Here is a 13,949-nt window from a genome sequence, read left to right as displayed (position 1 = left end):
GTGAGTAAACTATTTCTATTTATATATTGATGTTAATATTATTTTTTAAAATTTTAAACTATTTTTTAAACGTTAATATCGATATATTAACCATAATTTTTTAAAATAAAGGTCGGAGATGTTAATAATATTAAATATTTTTAATTATAATATTAATGATAACAATAATTTTTTTAAATGAAGGTGAAAGGTATTAATATTATTTTTAATATTTTAAGGATATTTTTTTAAATATAATATTAACGATAAAAATATTTTTTAATATTTTAAAATAATTAAGTGTATTAATTTTTTTTAATTAAAAGTTTAAGAGTAGTAAAAATATTTTTTTAAGATTATTTTTAAAAAATTTGAGGAAATTATTATAATTTTGAACCCTAATTCGTTGGTTCTTACTAAGAAAGGCCCAGACTCCGAAGGCCCAAAACATTGGGCTCACGAGGCCCAAAAACATTTCTCCCAGACGCGTGGGTTAAACGCGCGCTTTTTTCCATGGAGTTCGAATCCGATGAATCAATCAGAGTTCGCGCAGGCAGCATTGGTTTTCTTGTTGAATTCTGAGTAATGGAAGAAAAGGGCAAAGTAGGCGTCGTTGTGTGTTGAAGCCAGGGCTGGATTCTTTCATCTCTGCTGAATTGATCGTTAACCGCCGAGAATACTGCTCCAATCGTTCTCATTTCAGAATCTGCGATTTTCGAGTGAGTTCATTCAACCATTGGAAATTACTGTCTGTTTCTCAATCATTGTAAATGGAAAAATCCGAGGAAGTAGGGAAAAATACGATAAGAACGAGCTCCGAGGAGGAGGAGGAGGAGGTAGAGCGTGAACCTTCCAATTTTGAAAATGGCGATGGAGAAGATGAGGAAGTTGAAGATGAGGAAGAAGACGAGGAAGATGAGGATGATGAGGATGACGATGAGGAGGAACCGCCGCGGAGGAAGCCTATTTTGGATGCTTCTAGGTTGATTGCTCAGAGGTCTAAGTTAGAGAATCTGGTTGAGCGAATGAGGAAGGAGAAGGTCAGACTTCGGGTTCATGATATTTTGATCAAGGGAAACTCGAAGACCAAGGATTCTCTAATCGAGGCCGAAGTGGAGGCTATTAAGAATGCCTCAACTATGCAAGAACTGCTGGAGGCCGCGGGCGTAGCCAATGCCAATCTCCAGAGGCTCGAGATCTTCGACTCTGTCAAGATTACTCTTGATTCAGGCCCGCCGGAGCTCCCTGGTACCGCAAATGTTGTCATCGAGGTTGTGGAGACGGGCAACCCTCTCTCCGGCGAATGCGGTGCTTACACAAAACCTGCGGTAAGATTTTGTTCTGTATGTATATATGTAGATATTCGTGTCTAATGCGTTAATCAATGGCTTGTTTGATAAGATATTACCGAAGAAGGAAGAAAAGACCTGCATTGATATAGTTGTCTACCCCTCTAAATCTAAACGGTTTGATATCTTTTATGTGGCTTGTGCTTGTCGTGGTTCCCTCTTCAGATGTGCAAATTCTATACCCTAACATATGACAGAAGTGATTTGCTGCAATTTAGAATCTAAAAGTGAGCTTCCCAGGTAGTAAACAATGTCGATCGTATGCTCCCTGTATTTTGTACCTTATATACTATCTGGGCTTAAAACTCATTAGAACTGTTCTGGAGCATGAAGGTCGTTAAATTGGTGATCTTACACTCATTTCTTGCCTTAAGAATGGTTGTTTGTTCGAGTCATTGTTCAGTATATGAGTATGAGAGTGAAGTGAACTATGTAGTGTCTTGAATTAAAGTAGATTGGAAGGAGGGTCATACTGTTGTCCGTGTGTAACCAAAGCACACTTCTCTGTCACTAGTTATGTGAAATCAAGATTTTTTTTTCCCACTTTTATCATTGTTTTCAGAAACTTTACTCGTGGCACCAAACCTTGTTACTATGGATATCGAACTTTTTAATGCTTATTACATAACAATTAGAAACTCTGAGTTCTTAAACTCTGGTTATTTTTTGATGTGATCTCACTGTTCAGAACCAGACTATTGTTCCCTTAGTTTTTTTTTTTTTTTGTATGATTGGAATTTGTGCATGAACTATTTGGCTTGCTACCTCCAGTGGGAAGTTTGAAGTGGTATAATGCTTTTGTAGGCTCGTTCGTGGACTTTTGAAGGTTCTGTTAAGTATAAAAATTGGCTTGGATATGGGGATTTATGGGATGGCTCTTTGGCCTACGGTCCTAATCAAACATCTGAGGTGAGTGCTGGTGTTTATTTACCTAGGCTGAAGCGATTGATGACTCCTTTGGTGGCACGATTATCCCTACTTTCCCAAGATTGGATGGAGTTTTCATCTTACAAAGAGCGGTCTTTAGGTCTTTCTCTTGGTTTATATTCTACTAAGTATCATGATTTGGGATACAACCTTGGATGGCGTACCATAACTGACCCTTCACAGATGGCATCTAATTCAATAAGGAGACAACTTGGAAATAGTTTACTTTCTTCTCTAAAATATACTTTTAAGGTTGACAAGAGGAATTCAGCAGTGAGGCCAACTCGAGGATATGCTTTTGTTTCTACTAGTCAAATTGGTGGCCTTGCACCTGATCACCGGAGCTTGCGATTTGTCCGCCAGGTTTTCTTCTTGTCTTTTTGTGTCTCTTGTAACAACAAAAGATTTGCGTAAGCCTGCATGTAGTTAACAGTTCGTTGTATGCAATACTTGCTTCGTTCAATGTTGAGGAAAACATTGTTTCTAACGTTTAACAGGAATTTGATCTACGGTATGCCATTCCTTTCGGCTTTGATCGTGCTGCCATGAACTTTGGAGTCTCTGCCGGTGTTGTCCTTCCTTGGGGAAATGGATTCTTGAACAAGCCATCATCCCTTCCAGAACGCTTTTTCTTAGGTGGTGATTTCTCTCCAGTATGCACCATTGGAGGCCCCACAACTGTGTGGGGATTTAAAACGCGTGGAATGGGACCAACTGAGCCAAGGCGGGAAGTGAGAGACGAAAATAAGGGTGAAGACAATGATGCTCTTGGAAGGGATTTTGTTGGAGGGGATCTTGCGGTCACTGCTTTTGCTGATCTTTCATTTGACCTCCCACTTCGCTGGTTAAGAGAACATGGAATCCACGGACACATCTTTGCTGGTGCAGGGAACCTTGCTAAGTTGACAGAGAATGAGTTTCGTAGTTTCTCTTTTCAGAAGTTCATGGAAACATTCCGTACCTCTGTAGGAGTTGGGATTGTGGTTCCAACTAGACTCTTCCGCCTAGAGGTCAGTCGTAATCTCTGATTTGTGTGTTTTATTATTTTGGTGCCTAATTTATTGGTCTGGGTTTGATCCTATATAATGTCATGCTTGCTGTTTCCACCGTATAATTTTCTTTTGAACAGGAAAAGGGACACCTATTGTAGAATGCTGTTCGATCTTTTATATACTTACTACTTATTCTAGTTTGGTTTTATGAACAGGGGAACTTCTACTACATATTGAAGCAACAAGAGCATGATCGTGGAAAAACTGGCTTTCGGTTTAGCATTTCTGCTCCATCATAAATATTGAATTTTGACGAGATTTCATGTCCAGGAGTTACAGAGTAAGGCGGAAGTTAATTTCTTTCTGGCAATTTGTTTCATTTGCTTATTGACAGCTGCCCTTTCTTAGTTACAATTTGAACTGGTTGAAAAAACTTCCTTTTACACGTCCAGGGAAGTGACAAAAAAAGGAAAAAGAAAGTTTTGCTTCAACCATGGAGAATGGAGAATAATTTGATTTGTGATGCTGTATTTGAACAGGTTACGGAAATTTCCCCTCAAAATTCGTTTCATTAACCCAAATGGGCGGATAATTTTCTTCCTCCATCAATGAAATGAGACTTTTTCATTTCATAGCTTATATGGTTTATGATTTTCTGTTTCTCCACTATATATTTTGTGCTCATCATATGATCAATTTTGCTTTGAATAGAATCAAATACCTTCATGCCTGCATTGTTTTCCACCCCTTCTAAATATTCCTGAAAATTTTGTTCTTCTAGAATATCTGAAATGCTTAAATCCATTTTCCACTTGGAATTTGGTTTGTGATTCTATTAATCATCAAGCTTCTCAAATAGAATAGTATAAGTATGGTAACGGTCCAAGCCCACCGCTAGCAGATATTGTCCTCTTTGGGGGGAGAGGTTTTCACATCCCTATAACAGGTCTACTAGGGAGAGGTTTTCACATCCCTATAACAGGTCTACTAGGGAGAGGTTTTCACATCCTTATAACGGTATGCTAGTGACATCCTTATAACAACAGGTCTACTAGGGAGAGGTTTTCAAATCCTTCTGAGAGGTATGCTAGGGAGAGGCTTTTACATCCTTGTAATAGGTCTACTAGGGAGAGGCTTTTACATCCTTATAATAGGTCTACTAGGGAGAGGTTTTCACACCCATATAAAGAATGCATCATTCTTATCTCCAACCGACGTGAGATCTACAAGTCTAACCTTCACTCTGTTTTTCTTTCTCCTGCCCTGCCTCTCTCTTTTATTAAACTATTTCCACTCTGGGAAAGGGATCCTGGTCTCTGAGCTCATGGTAAGCCCACCCATCAAATTATCGAATGCCTCAATTGGGAAAGTCGACATGGCTCTGCTAAGGTCATGAATGTCAACTGTCAACACACATAAGAACTCTCTCGTTCTTTGTGGGGATAGGAAATGTGTTAGCTTTCTTATTTCTTAACCATGTGAGGAATTTCATGACTTCAAGAAATCTTGCCTCTTGCTACCTTTCTACCCCCTTCTTTGATTTTTAAATGTCTATTTTGGGCCTTGTTCTTTGACTGCTTTCACATCAAGGATACAAACGGATTTTTTCCCTAAGCTTTCTACACATTTTCTTATGGACTTGCTTGACAAAAGGCTTTCTCCTCTGACTGCTTTCACGGTTGTATGTCAAAATTTTTCTTATTACCTTCCTTCACTGTTTGCCATAAAATAAGTATTTATTAACGGTGTGATATCATCGAATGATATGTTGAATACTGAATGGACAAAATATTTACTGTCACAGTATTTTTTCTTTTTTTTAGACATAATAGTGTTCTATGTAGGAGGAATATGAGAAAATTGGGGGATTTCATTGGAGTTCAAGTTGCAGTTTCTGATAATGGAAACACTTTTTTACTGAGTATGTTTCAATTTCAATAGTCCCAAAGAATGATGAGTTGTTCTTATAGATTACATTCAAAATTCACACACTAATACTTGAAGAACAGATTTCCTACTCACCAGAAGATGGTTAATGGCGTGGAGATGAGAGACATTCATATGAGATGGTCGAGGGAGGCGACACTATGCTGAAATGATCAATGAATGAAGAAAACCTTGATCAACAAAAGTAACGTTAATAAACTGATTTAAAATGAAAAGTCATCTTTTGATGTCATCGTATCATTTCAAGCTATAGTTAAGGAGTGACGATACATATATTGATTGCTCCTAGTTCATTGTATGTTTTTCACATTTTTAAAAACCACATTTAAAATGTTGTACTAAATTGCACAAATAATTTTTTTTATAAAAAAAAAACACTATTATTTTATTATGAAACACTCATACAAGTGGTAGTACTCACACCTATTTGATCTCCTGGCCTCATTTCACGACATTCTTATGTTATGGGGTCTCGAAAGATTGAACTTAGCTATTTGTTTGAACACTAGACTACTACTAGAAAGACGAGACTACGACGACTGTTCACATTAGTGAAGCGACTGGATGCTTAAGGGAAATGCACGTTTGTGAGACCTTAGTCCGGATGCATAGGAAAGTCAACCTACGAGCACAAAAAGTAGACAATCTAACCGTACACTAACCCACGTTATTAGAAACTAACTAAAAACATAATAATTATCAATCACATGCACCCCACCACTTACTCTGCTTTACCTTAGAATTTAGCTTCAACGTTGTCACTTGGACCAAAACTTCAGAAAGTAGAGGAAAATAGTTTGTAGCATTCTTTAATTTTGTAATTCTGTTCTAGTATACGCTTCCTTTAGAGATTCTATTACATAGTCGTGAGCGTTCGAAGCACATAACTTGACTATTTAACCGTTGGGATAGACACCTTCAAATCAATTCGTACATATTTCAAAGAAAAAAAAATGTACCTCACCACATCATAGTCGTGCTCGTTGGCTATATCTACCTTTTTTAAGCAAAGCTCTCTAATTTTTCAAATATTTTGAATTTCAAAGTTTCATATTCTTCTTATGCTTGATTATACAACGCTCCCCACTAAAGCAAAGCCTCCACCTATTTATCATCACTTAAGACTTCCAAAAAGGTTCAAGCATTCGGCCAGCCCCTCATGTTTAAACAAACACTAAATATGAATTATGGGCAGAGCTCTGAATTGAAAACAGGACCATGAACTCAGTGGTTTCACTCTGGTCCTTCTATTAAGAATGAAAAAATAGAGGTAAACTTTCGATCAAGATCACAAAGTAATTATAGCCTTCACCAATAATTTTTATAACTGGAAATTCTTAAAAGTTCATACAAAATGGACAGCAAAATGAGAATGTGATTTTCAAAATAATAAATAAAACAATCTTGAGTAACTTATTCTTTTGGTATGTGTTAGGCTGCACTATATCAGCCTAGGGCAATCACAAGTTAAAGACAAGATGCAAAGAAAATTTATTTTGCACCTGATGCTGAGTTTATTATAGTGGAGGGCTGAGTTTTCCTGAAAACTTTCTGCTCGGTTGGTTGGTTGGTTGGTTGGGTGTTTGAAAACCTTGAATTCAGACAAGCAAAATCATGATCATGAACATGTATGAACTGAAATATTTTAACAAACACAAAGCATTAAAGGTACTCACTAACTGTGCTTTCCATCGTGGAAGTGGGCATTCTTTGAAGACTTGAAAGTTTCTAAGAACTGCTTGGCCTTCTGTAGTTCTTGCTTCTGTCTTTTCTTGTCCCAATTATGTTCATCTGCTAATATCTCGATTACTCGAGGCAATGCGTGGTTAGCAGCATCTGTATCAAGGAAAGCGAGCCGTGATCTTCTGGCGATGAAATCTACTGCAGATTCACAGTACTCATGCCGAGCACAGTATGCAACCTCAGCCTCCAAGAAGGGGTAGCCATGGGCTAACCGCTTGCCCAAATTCTCATTCTATCATTAGAAAAAAAAAAAAAAAAAAAAAAAAAGATTTAGTCCTTGATAGTTTGTTGCACAAACTACATTAAAAAGGGTCTCTACAAACTAAAGGTCGTCATTTTATTAGAATGTATAAGCCTTTAGCAACTCCATTGATGTTAAATCTCTCTCGGTAAGATTCCGTTAACTAGACGTTTTTTGGTTTTTGAAAATTGTGTTTTTCACCCAATTTTTTTACCACAGTTTTCATCTTTTCTAAGAAAAGATTTGAATTCTTAGCTAAATTCTAAACAAAAATAAATATTTTTTTTAGTTTTCATAACTTTGCTCCATAACAAAACAAAGAAACCAATAAGTTGATGTAGGGTTTATAAACTTAGATTTCAAGAACTAAAAATAAACAACGAAATCGTTATCAAACAAAGGCTACGTTACTAAAATTGAATTTTCTTTCGGTCTGACTCCAATGCACAGCTAGTTCCCTTCCCCAAATAAGTTAGTTGGATTAATATTTAGTTCAAAAAATGACTAAGTCTGAATTTTCCAAATCACCTTGGCAGACTTTGCTCATGATGCCTATGAAAAATTAAAGAAGTTGGGAAAAAAGAAGGTAAGAAGAAAGAGTAAACCATTAAAAGGAGAAGATTAATTAGACCTCACAAAAAATCCCAATTTCTTGACTTATCTATAAGAGTCTCGGCATTCCTTGGTACCACACTCCCCACAAGACACACCTGTAGCTGCGCAAGACCAAATCAGGCGGATCGGAAGACAGCAAAATAGCTGCTTTTACAACGATTACACCAGCTTGGGGGAAGGGAGAACATGGAGTTCCTTTCTTTAACCATGTCTACTTCTCCAAGGGACCAAACTAAAACTTCTACCCCTTTTGGGCACTTTCTTCCTCCAAAAATCTATAAGACCTGCTCAATGAAACACCATCACCATTTCCTTTGGTGCGTTAAGGAAGGAGAAGAAAGATTGAGGTAAAACAAGGCCTTTTGAATCAAACTCCACCATGTCTAAACCCTTTGGTCAGAACCGAACACCTTCAAGAAGGTGAGATATCTCAATCCAAGTGAGTACTAGATTCCCGCTATATCAGGCAATCCTTGACCGATAAAGATACTGAACACCGAAGTTTCTCCGTTGAGGTTGTGATATTGGGCATCAATCTGACCAGAAAGAGATTGAGGATCCATTACCAACTTTAATCTTCAACACTTCTTTATTTTCAGATTAAGGAATAATGTTCCTAGGACTTGCTACAGAGCTATTATAGTGAATCCTTGTTCAATCCATACTTGTAACGAGAAATCCTCCAAAGGGGTAACCACAACAATTTGGAGGATAAAGCCACATTACCATCCTGCAGATTGTCCCATCTGAGAGTTAAGGGTGCCAACCACTTACTTTTGTAGCATATGTAACCACTATTCATACGCCTATTCAACCTTAATATGACTATGCTATCAATATACAACATGAAGGGTAGTTAAAGCAGATAACTGTTTTAGAGACACGTGAAATGGGTACGAAAAGAAAGAAAAAAAGAATAAAAAGAGTTAGCCATGGTATAGAGAGAAACACAAACCTGGGCTATAGCGGCCACTTTTTCACCTAAAATGCCATACGCAAGAGATAAATGTCTTGCAGCTGCAGTGTCCATAACTCCGGGGACAACTTTACCACTATGACTCTTCTTCATGCGTAAATATTGTTGAGCTAAGACAGTAAAATATGCAGGTCCCCATCCATCTCCACCAACAAGTCGCAGCTTGTTAGTTACACATTCATTTGTCGGCTTCAGCTTTCCGGACTTTATAGCTGCATTAACAGCATCTTCTGCCATGCTGAAACCAGTTCAAATCAGAACTATACTCGTGGTAAAAAGAAAGTGTGAAGACATTGAAGGCAGAAGAAAGGTCGGAGGTTAAAAAAAATGATAAAATCAGATAGAAACGAGCATTTATGTGATTATGTCTTACAATTCGATAATGTGGTTTACTCTAGACTATAAGATAAAGAGTGTCAAAACATCTAAGGTGCAAGGCTCACTATGAATTCCTTTCTGCCAGCCAGCCTATACGGCAAGAACTTATTGACTACTTACTACATGCATTAAGATTTCCATTTCAGTTATTAACAATTCTCAAGCGTGTAGGCCAGATATTTTATGACACAGCCAGGATAATAGTACCTCCGATAAGTAGTCCATTTCCCGCCAGTAATTGTGACCAATCCGGGATAATCTTCACAAACAACATGATCTCTTGAGATGCTCTCCGTATTTTTAGCTGATGGATCTATAGCCAAAGGACGAATACCACTCCAAGCTGAGAGAACATCTGTTCGCCGCACCTAAAATTAGAAGAGGAATTCAGTTTGGATCTCTTGAAGAAGACTATCAGAACGGAGGAAATGGAATCAATTTTTTTATCACGCGCAAGTGAAGCTAACTAGAACAACATAAACAACTTTTCAGGGGCCATGAAGGGCTTAAACATTGAAACCATAATATATAAGTTATCCATCAGGCACAATCTCCACCTACACATCTACAGTCCCCTTTGCTGCATCAAATACCAGCAGTCAAAATCATATCAATGATAACCATCTGTTTGAGGTAACTGTTAGCCTCAAACATCCACATGACGGAACAGTAAAATAGACATAAGTCTGAGTCATCTTTAAACGTATTCTCCACATGCAAACTTAGGAAGAGATGACTAACCTTAACTTTACTGCTACACAAATACTAAACAGAAAAAACCCACAATTTTATTTTAGCTTATTAAGTGTTAAAGAGACTTAAAAATTATACTGTGCTAAAATGCTACCCTCTTTTCTCATGATATTACCCCTACAATCTTTAACACTTGGACATTTCACTAAAGCAAAGGGGGATAATTCAAAATTAATAGTTGGAACAAAAATAAATAAATAAATAAATAATTAGGAATCAACAGAGCCAAATCATATAACTCAAACTTAATACATGAAACCAAAAACGATTAGGAATCAACAAAAAACAGTCATCTGCTTATACCTTGAAAAGTTTTTTCTTTTCTTTTTCAACGCATATTTTGCTACAGATTTCGATTGTGAGTACTTATCAACTGAGGTTACAGGCAAATCTTATTGAAGCAATGTAGCATAGCAAGTAGCAACAAGATACAGATACATAAGCTGAAAGAACACTACAACTACCATGTTTTTTCTGGTCCAGGAAATCGAGTAAGATCTTTCAAAATGTTAATTTCCTAAAGGATTCTAAATCATCAATGCCAAGAATGAGAACCAAATTAACTTAGACTGATTAGATAAGAAGACAAACAAAAACAAAAAGACAAAAAGATAAAAAGATAAAAGGGATAAGAACTTTGAGCTTCAACGTTCTTATCACAAAGCAGGAAAAGACAACCTTGTATAAATTATGGATGCAAAGCACAAACATAAATGCAGATAAATACATGGAATCAGGAAGTCCCTAAAAAAAATTTCCAACTGTTTTAAATCTTAACACAGCTATTCATGCAATCAAGTTATATTGAAAAAGAAAAAGAAACAGGTGTTAATTATCAATCAAATACCTTTCTATGGGTTAGAATATAAAACCACATACCTTCACGTTAAGGTAATCAGATATTGCATCCAGTATGAACTGAATTTCATCCTCGTGTGGCTCAGGAACCATAGTGATGCCAGTGTTGGAATCTGTGGTTCCAGCAACTGTTCGTCCTAACCATGGCAGCATAAAAACAACACGCCCATCCTTAGTCTTGGGAACAATCAGACCCATTCCTTCGGGAGAATAATAATCAGGGAGAACTACATGAACACCACTGCTGGGACAGATTATAGACACTGCCTCTTTATCGGCCATCTTTCTCACTGAGTCACAAAATGGCCCAGCAGCATTGACAATCACCTTTGCATAGGTATCAAACTCTCTACCTGGTACACATAAATAGTAAGTGACAGTGAGGATCAGATAAATAAAAGGAATATATAAGCGAGTCTACAATTTTATTCATTACTCCATTACTTATTTATTTGTGTAATTTCAACTAGCATCTATTGTCATTTGTGCCACATACAGAACCATGTAAAATCTAGTTCCATCTTCCAACAGGAGATTCTTGGGGTGATCTTAAATCAATATAGCAAGTTGATCAACGAAAAATAGACAAGTGTTCCGAGGATTCTAGTCATATGTCGAAGATGATAATTTTTTGGGGCCCCTCAGCTGATGTCCAATCCTTCAACAGTAATTACCACAGAGAAACAAAATCGACATGGGAAAGAGAATGTGGAAAGGGTAAAAATATAATTTTTTTTTCGAGAGAGAAAGGTTGAACCCTGAAGATTCCAATTCCAGTGAAACTGTAAGCATCCACATGACATGCCCTGTAAAAATTAACTTAAAAAAGGTTTTTCAAAACAACTCAATTCAGGTGTAGAAGATTGCAAAAGAGGTATTTGGCACCTGACAACTTGTCACGAATTGTCGCTCCGATGATTCGATCACTGCCCTCATCCTTCAAAAATCCCACAACTTCTGCATAATTCAGCACCGCCGCACCAGCCAGAGCGGCAGTACAAGCAAGCCCCACATTGACCCGCGAGTCATTCATCTGCCCATCGTAATACACAACGGTGCCTTTCAAACTTCTGCCCTGACCATTCCTAGCAAGGGTAGGGAAGAGCTCCACGGACTCCTGGGCAGAATAGTACCGAGACAAGTGCAAGAGGCGAGACCCTGCAACCAAATCGTACATCTTCAACCCAATCCAATAGTAGATGACCTCGAACCAGTCAAAACAAGGTGTCATGCACGGCAACGCATGGCATAGGTGTGGTGCATTTTCAATAAACTGTTTTCGCTCCTCAAGCGCATGAAACACCAATTTAAGCTGCTTGTAATCCAAATTGAACACTGCTTTCTCCAAATACCGCACGCCTGAGAACGAATACGAGACATTTTAGCATCCAAGAACTAGAAACCGAATACAATTCCATGTTATCGTTATTCAATCCATTCGTATCCAAATCTACCAAAATTATGAAATTTAGTGGCAGAATTTCACCGTATCAATCATTATTCAACGAACGACCAAAGTAGGAATTTCGAAACAAGGTTACACGGCTTACTCAAAGAACGAACAATGACAGAATTTCAAATTCATTAAATTCTCAGTACCTCCATGAATGAGCTTGGTAGAGCGCGAAGACGTCCCGGATGAGAAATCCTCGCGCTCAACGAGGCCTACGCGAAGTCCTCGAGTAACGGCATCGAGCGCGACGCCACATCCAGTGGCGCCTCCACCAACAACAAGAATGTCAAGAGGATTGACAGGGCTGGCACCGATCAGAGCCGACTCCTGAACCGATCGGGGCGGAACAACTGCAGTCAGATCATTGATCTTGTTCCTGTATGACTCGAGAGCGTGACCACTGGTACCACGGTCATTAGAAGCGAGAGAAGGCTGAAGCAGGATTGATCCGCCGGCAGCGGTGGCTACGGCGGCAACGGCGATCTTACCCAGCCGTGTGGCTGTGGCCATAAGGGCGGTGATCCAGGACCGCGGGAAGAAAGATGTTGATGATGTCGTGTTGCAATAGAATCGCAGTGAATTTATGAAAATAAAATTATAAATTGATTATTTAAAAGCTTAAGGAAAAATAATAATAATAAAATATTTAATTTATATTTTAACATTTTAAATAGTTCGTAATCCTGAAATTAGTTTACAAAAAAAGAAAAAGTCAAACATCAAATTACATTGAAATAATATCTAAAATATAATATAATAATTAAAATAACTAATCAAAATAATAATAATAATAATAATTGTTTACAAGATTATCCACGTGTTAGATAAATAGCTCGCTTTGGAAATTGTGAAAATTAAATAAATAGGATAAATAGTTGTTTTTTTTTTTTAATAAATAAATGAAAATAGCTTGAGATGGAAATACAGGTAGTTTAAATAACCACGGAATCCAGAATAAATAAATAAATAAATAAATAAAATTATAGAAAAATGAAATATGGAAAGTCCAAAAATATATGTGAATATAACTTAAAAGAGGACAGCAATTAATTAAAGAAACGAATATTCTTAAATTTCAAGTTAATTTCCATTATGGAATATTAAAAGTTTCAAATTGTTCCAAAAAAAAAAATTCTTTTTTTTTTTTGGGTTGAAAATGGAAGGAATATTTATTATTCAATTTCAATTGATTTTGTTACTATTTATTTCAATTTGGGAAGTAATATTGATATTATTTATCACATTATTTACAAAAATTATATAAATAATATTAACGGTGTTATTTATAATTTTTAATATTAGTCATATTTATTTTCTTTTATCATTTTAAAGCTTAAAAATTAAAATTATAAACATAGGAAGTCGAGGATTTAAATAAAAAATAATAATAAATATATATATATATATAATTATGATTTGTCCTTGGGTGTGAAGAATGTTATGGGCGTTTCAACTTTCATCTGCACCCGAATAAAGGCACTGGTTTTCAGGTAAATTCACAATATTCTTATATATTAAATATATTTAAAAAAAAAAAAAAAAAAAAAAAAAAAAAAAAAAAAAAACAGAAAAAAAGAGCCTCCGTAGGAGCACGTGACCCGGCGGCGGCCACCGTACCAAGTGGTGCCGGGATCCACGTGACTGTACCTCTCCGGTTCACCCCCATTCACATAAAAGAATACGTCTTAAATTTGTAACTTTTTTGGTGTATTTTCGTTTTAAAAGTTCTAATTTAATT

General features: G+C 36.8%; 2 protein-coding genes across 4 annotated transcripts; one reads left to right on the top strand and one right to left on the bottom strand.

Annotated features, from left to right (window-relative positions):
* Window positions 1–513: 513 nt before the first annotated feature.
* Window positions 514–3,879, top strand: LOC111808897 (uncharacterized). Of its 2 annotated transcripts, XM_023695131.2 has the most exons (5): window positions 514–1,307; window positions 2,133–2,618; window positions 2,753–3,265; window positions 3,463–3,587; window positions 3,700–3,879. In XM_023695131.2, exons 1-4 carry the CDS (start codon window positions 750–752, stop codon window positions 3,544–3,546), a joined length of 1,641 nt encoding a protein of 546 aa, XP_023550899.2. In that variant the 5' UTR covers window positions 514–749; the 3' UTR covers window positions 3,547–3,587; window positions 3,700–3,879. The 2 variants fall into 2 exon arrangements, with proteins under 2 accessions (XP_023550899.2, XP_023550898.2); XM_023695130.2 differs by having other exon boundaries at window positions 3,463–3,879.
* Window positions 3,880–6,482: 2,603 nt separating this feature from the next.
* Window positions 6,483–12,795, bottom strand: SDP6 (FAD-dependent oxidoreductase family protein). Of its 2 annotated transcripts, XM_023695360.2 has the most exons (7): window positions 12,358–12,794; window positions 11,644–12,117; window positions 10,780–11,111; window positions 9,355–9,515; window positions 8,749–9,007; window positions 6,871–7,169; window positions 6,483–6,785 (listed from the first exon to the last, which is right to left on the bottom strand). In XM_023695360.2, coding segments are annotated over exons 1-7 (1,890 nt in total). In that variant the 5' UTR covers window positions 12,722–12,794; the 3' UTR covers window positions 6,483–6,784. The 2 variants fall into 2 exon arrangements, with proteins under 2 accessions (XP_023551128.2, XP_023551129.2); XM_023695361.2 differs by lacking the exon at window positions 6,483–6,785 and having other exon boundaries at window positions 6,870–7,169; window positions 12,358–12,795.
* Window positions 12,796–13,949: the final 1,154 nt, after the last annotated feature.

The sequence above is a fragment of the Cucurbita pepo genome, chromosome 13 (assembly GCF_057944985.1).
Source record: "Cucurbita pepo subsp. pepo isolate OVF chromosome 13, ASM5794498v1, whole genome shotgun sequence".
Classification (NCBI taxonomy): Eukaryota; Viridiplantae; Streptophyta; class Magnoliopsida; order Cucurbitales; family Cucurbitaceae; genus Cucurbita; species Cucurbita pepo.
This window is presented reverse-complemented; position numbering and strand designations above follow the sequence as displayed.

What these genes read in the sequence shown, in the direction of transcription:
- LOC111808897 (XM_023695131.2), top strand. Translation starts at nt 750, where the DNA reads ATGGAAAAATCCGAGGAAGTAGGGAAAAATACGATAAGAACGAGCTCC. An exon ending in GCTTGCGATTTGTCCGCCAG is followed by an intron (nt 2,619 to 2,752) that starts GTTTTCTTCTTG and finishes AACGTTTAACAG; the next exon opens with GAATTTGATCTACGGTATGC. An exon ending in CTAGACTCTTCCGCCTAGAG is followed by an intron (nt 3,266 to 3,462) that starts GTCAGTCGTAAT and finishes TTTTATGAACAG; the next exon opens with GGGAACTTCTACTACATATT.
- SDP6 (XM_023695361.2), bottom strand. Translation starts at nt 12,721, where the DNA reads ATGGCCACAGCCACACGGCTGGGTAAGATCGCCGTTGCCGCCGTAGCC. An exon ending in TACCAAGCTCATTCATGGAG is followed by an intron (nt 12,118 to 12,357) that starts GTACTGAGAATT and finishes ATTCGTTCTCAG; the next exon opens with GCGTGCGGTATTTGGAGAAA. An exon ending in CTGATTACCTTAACGTGAAG is followed by an intron (nt 9,516 to 10,779) that starts GTATGTGGTTTT and finishes TTCTAATTTTAG; the next exon opens with GTGCGGCGAACAGATGTTCT.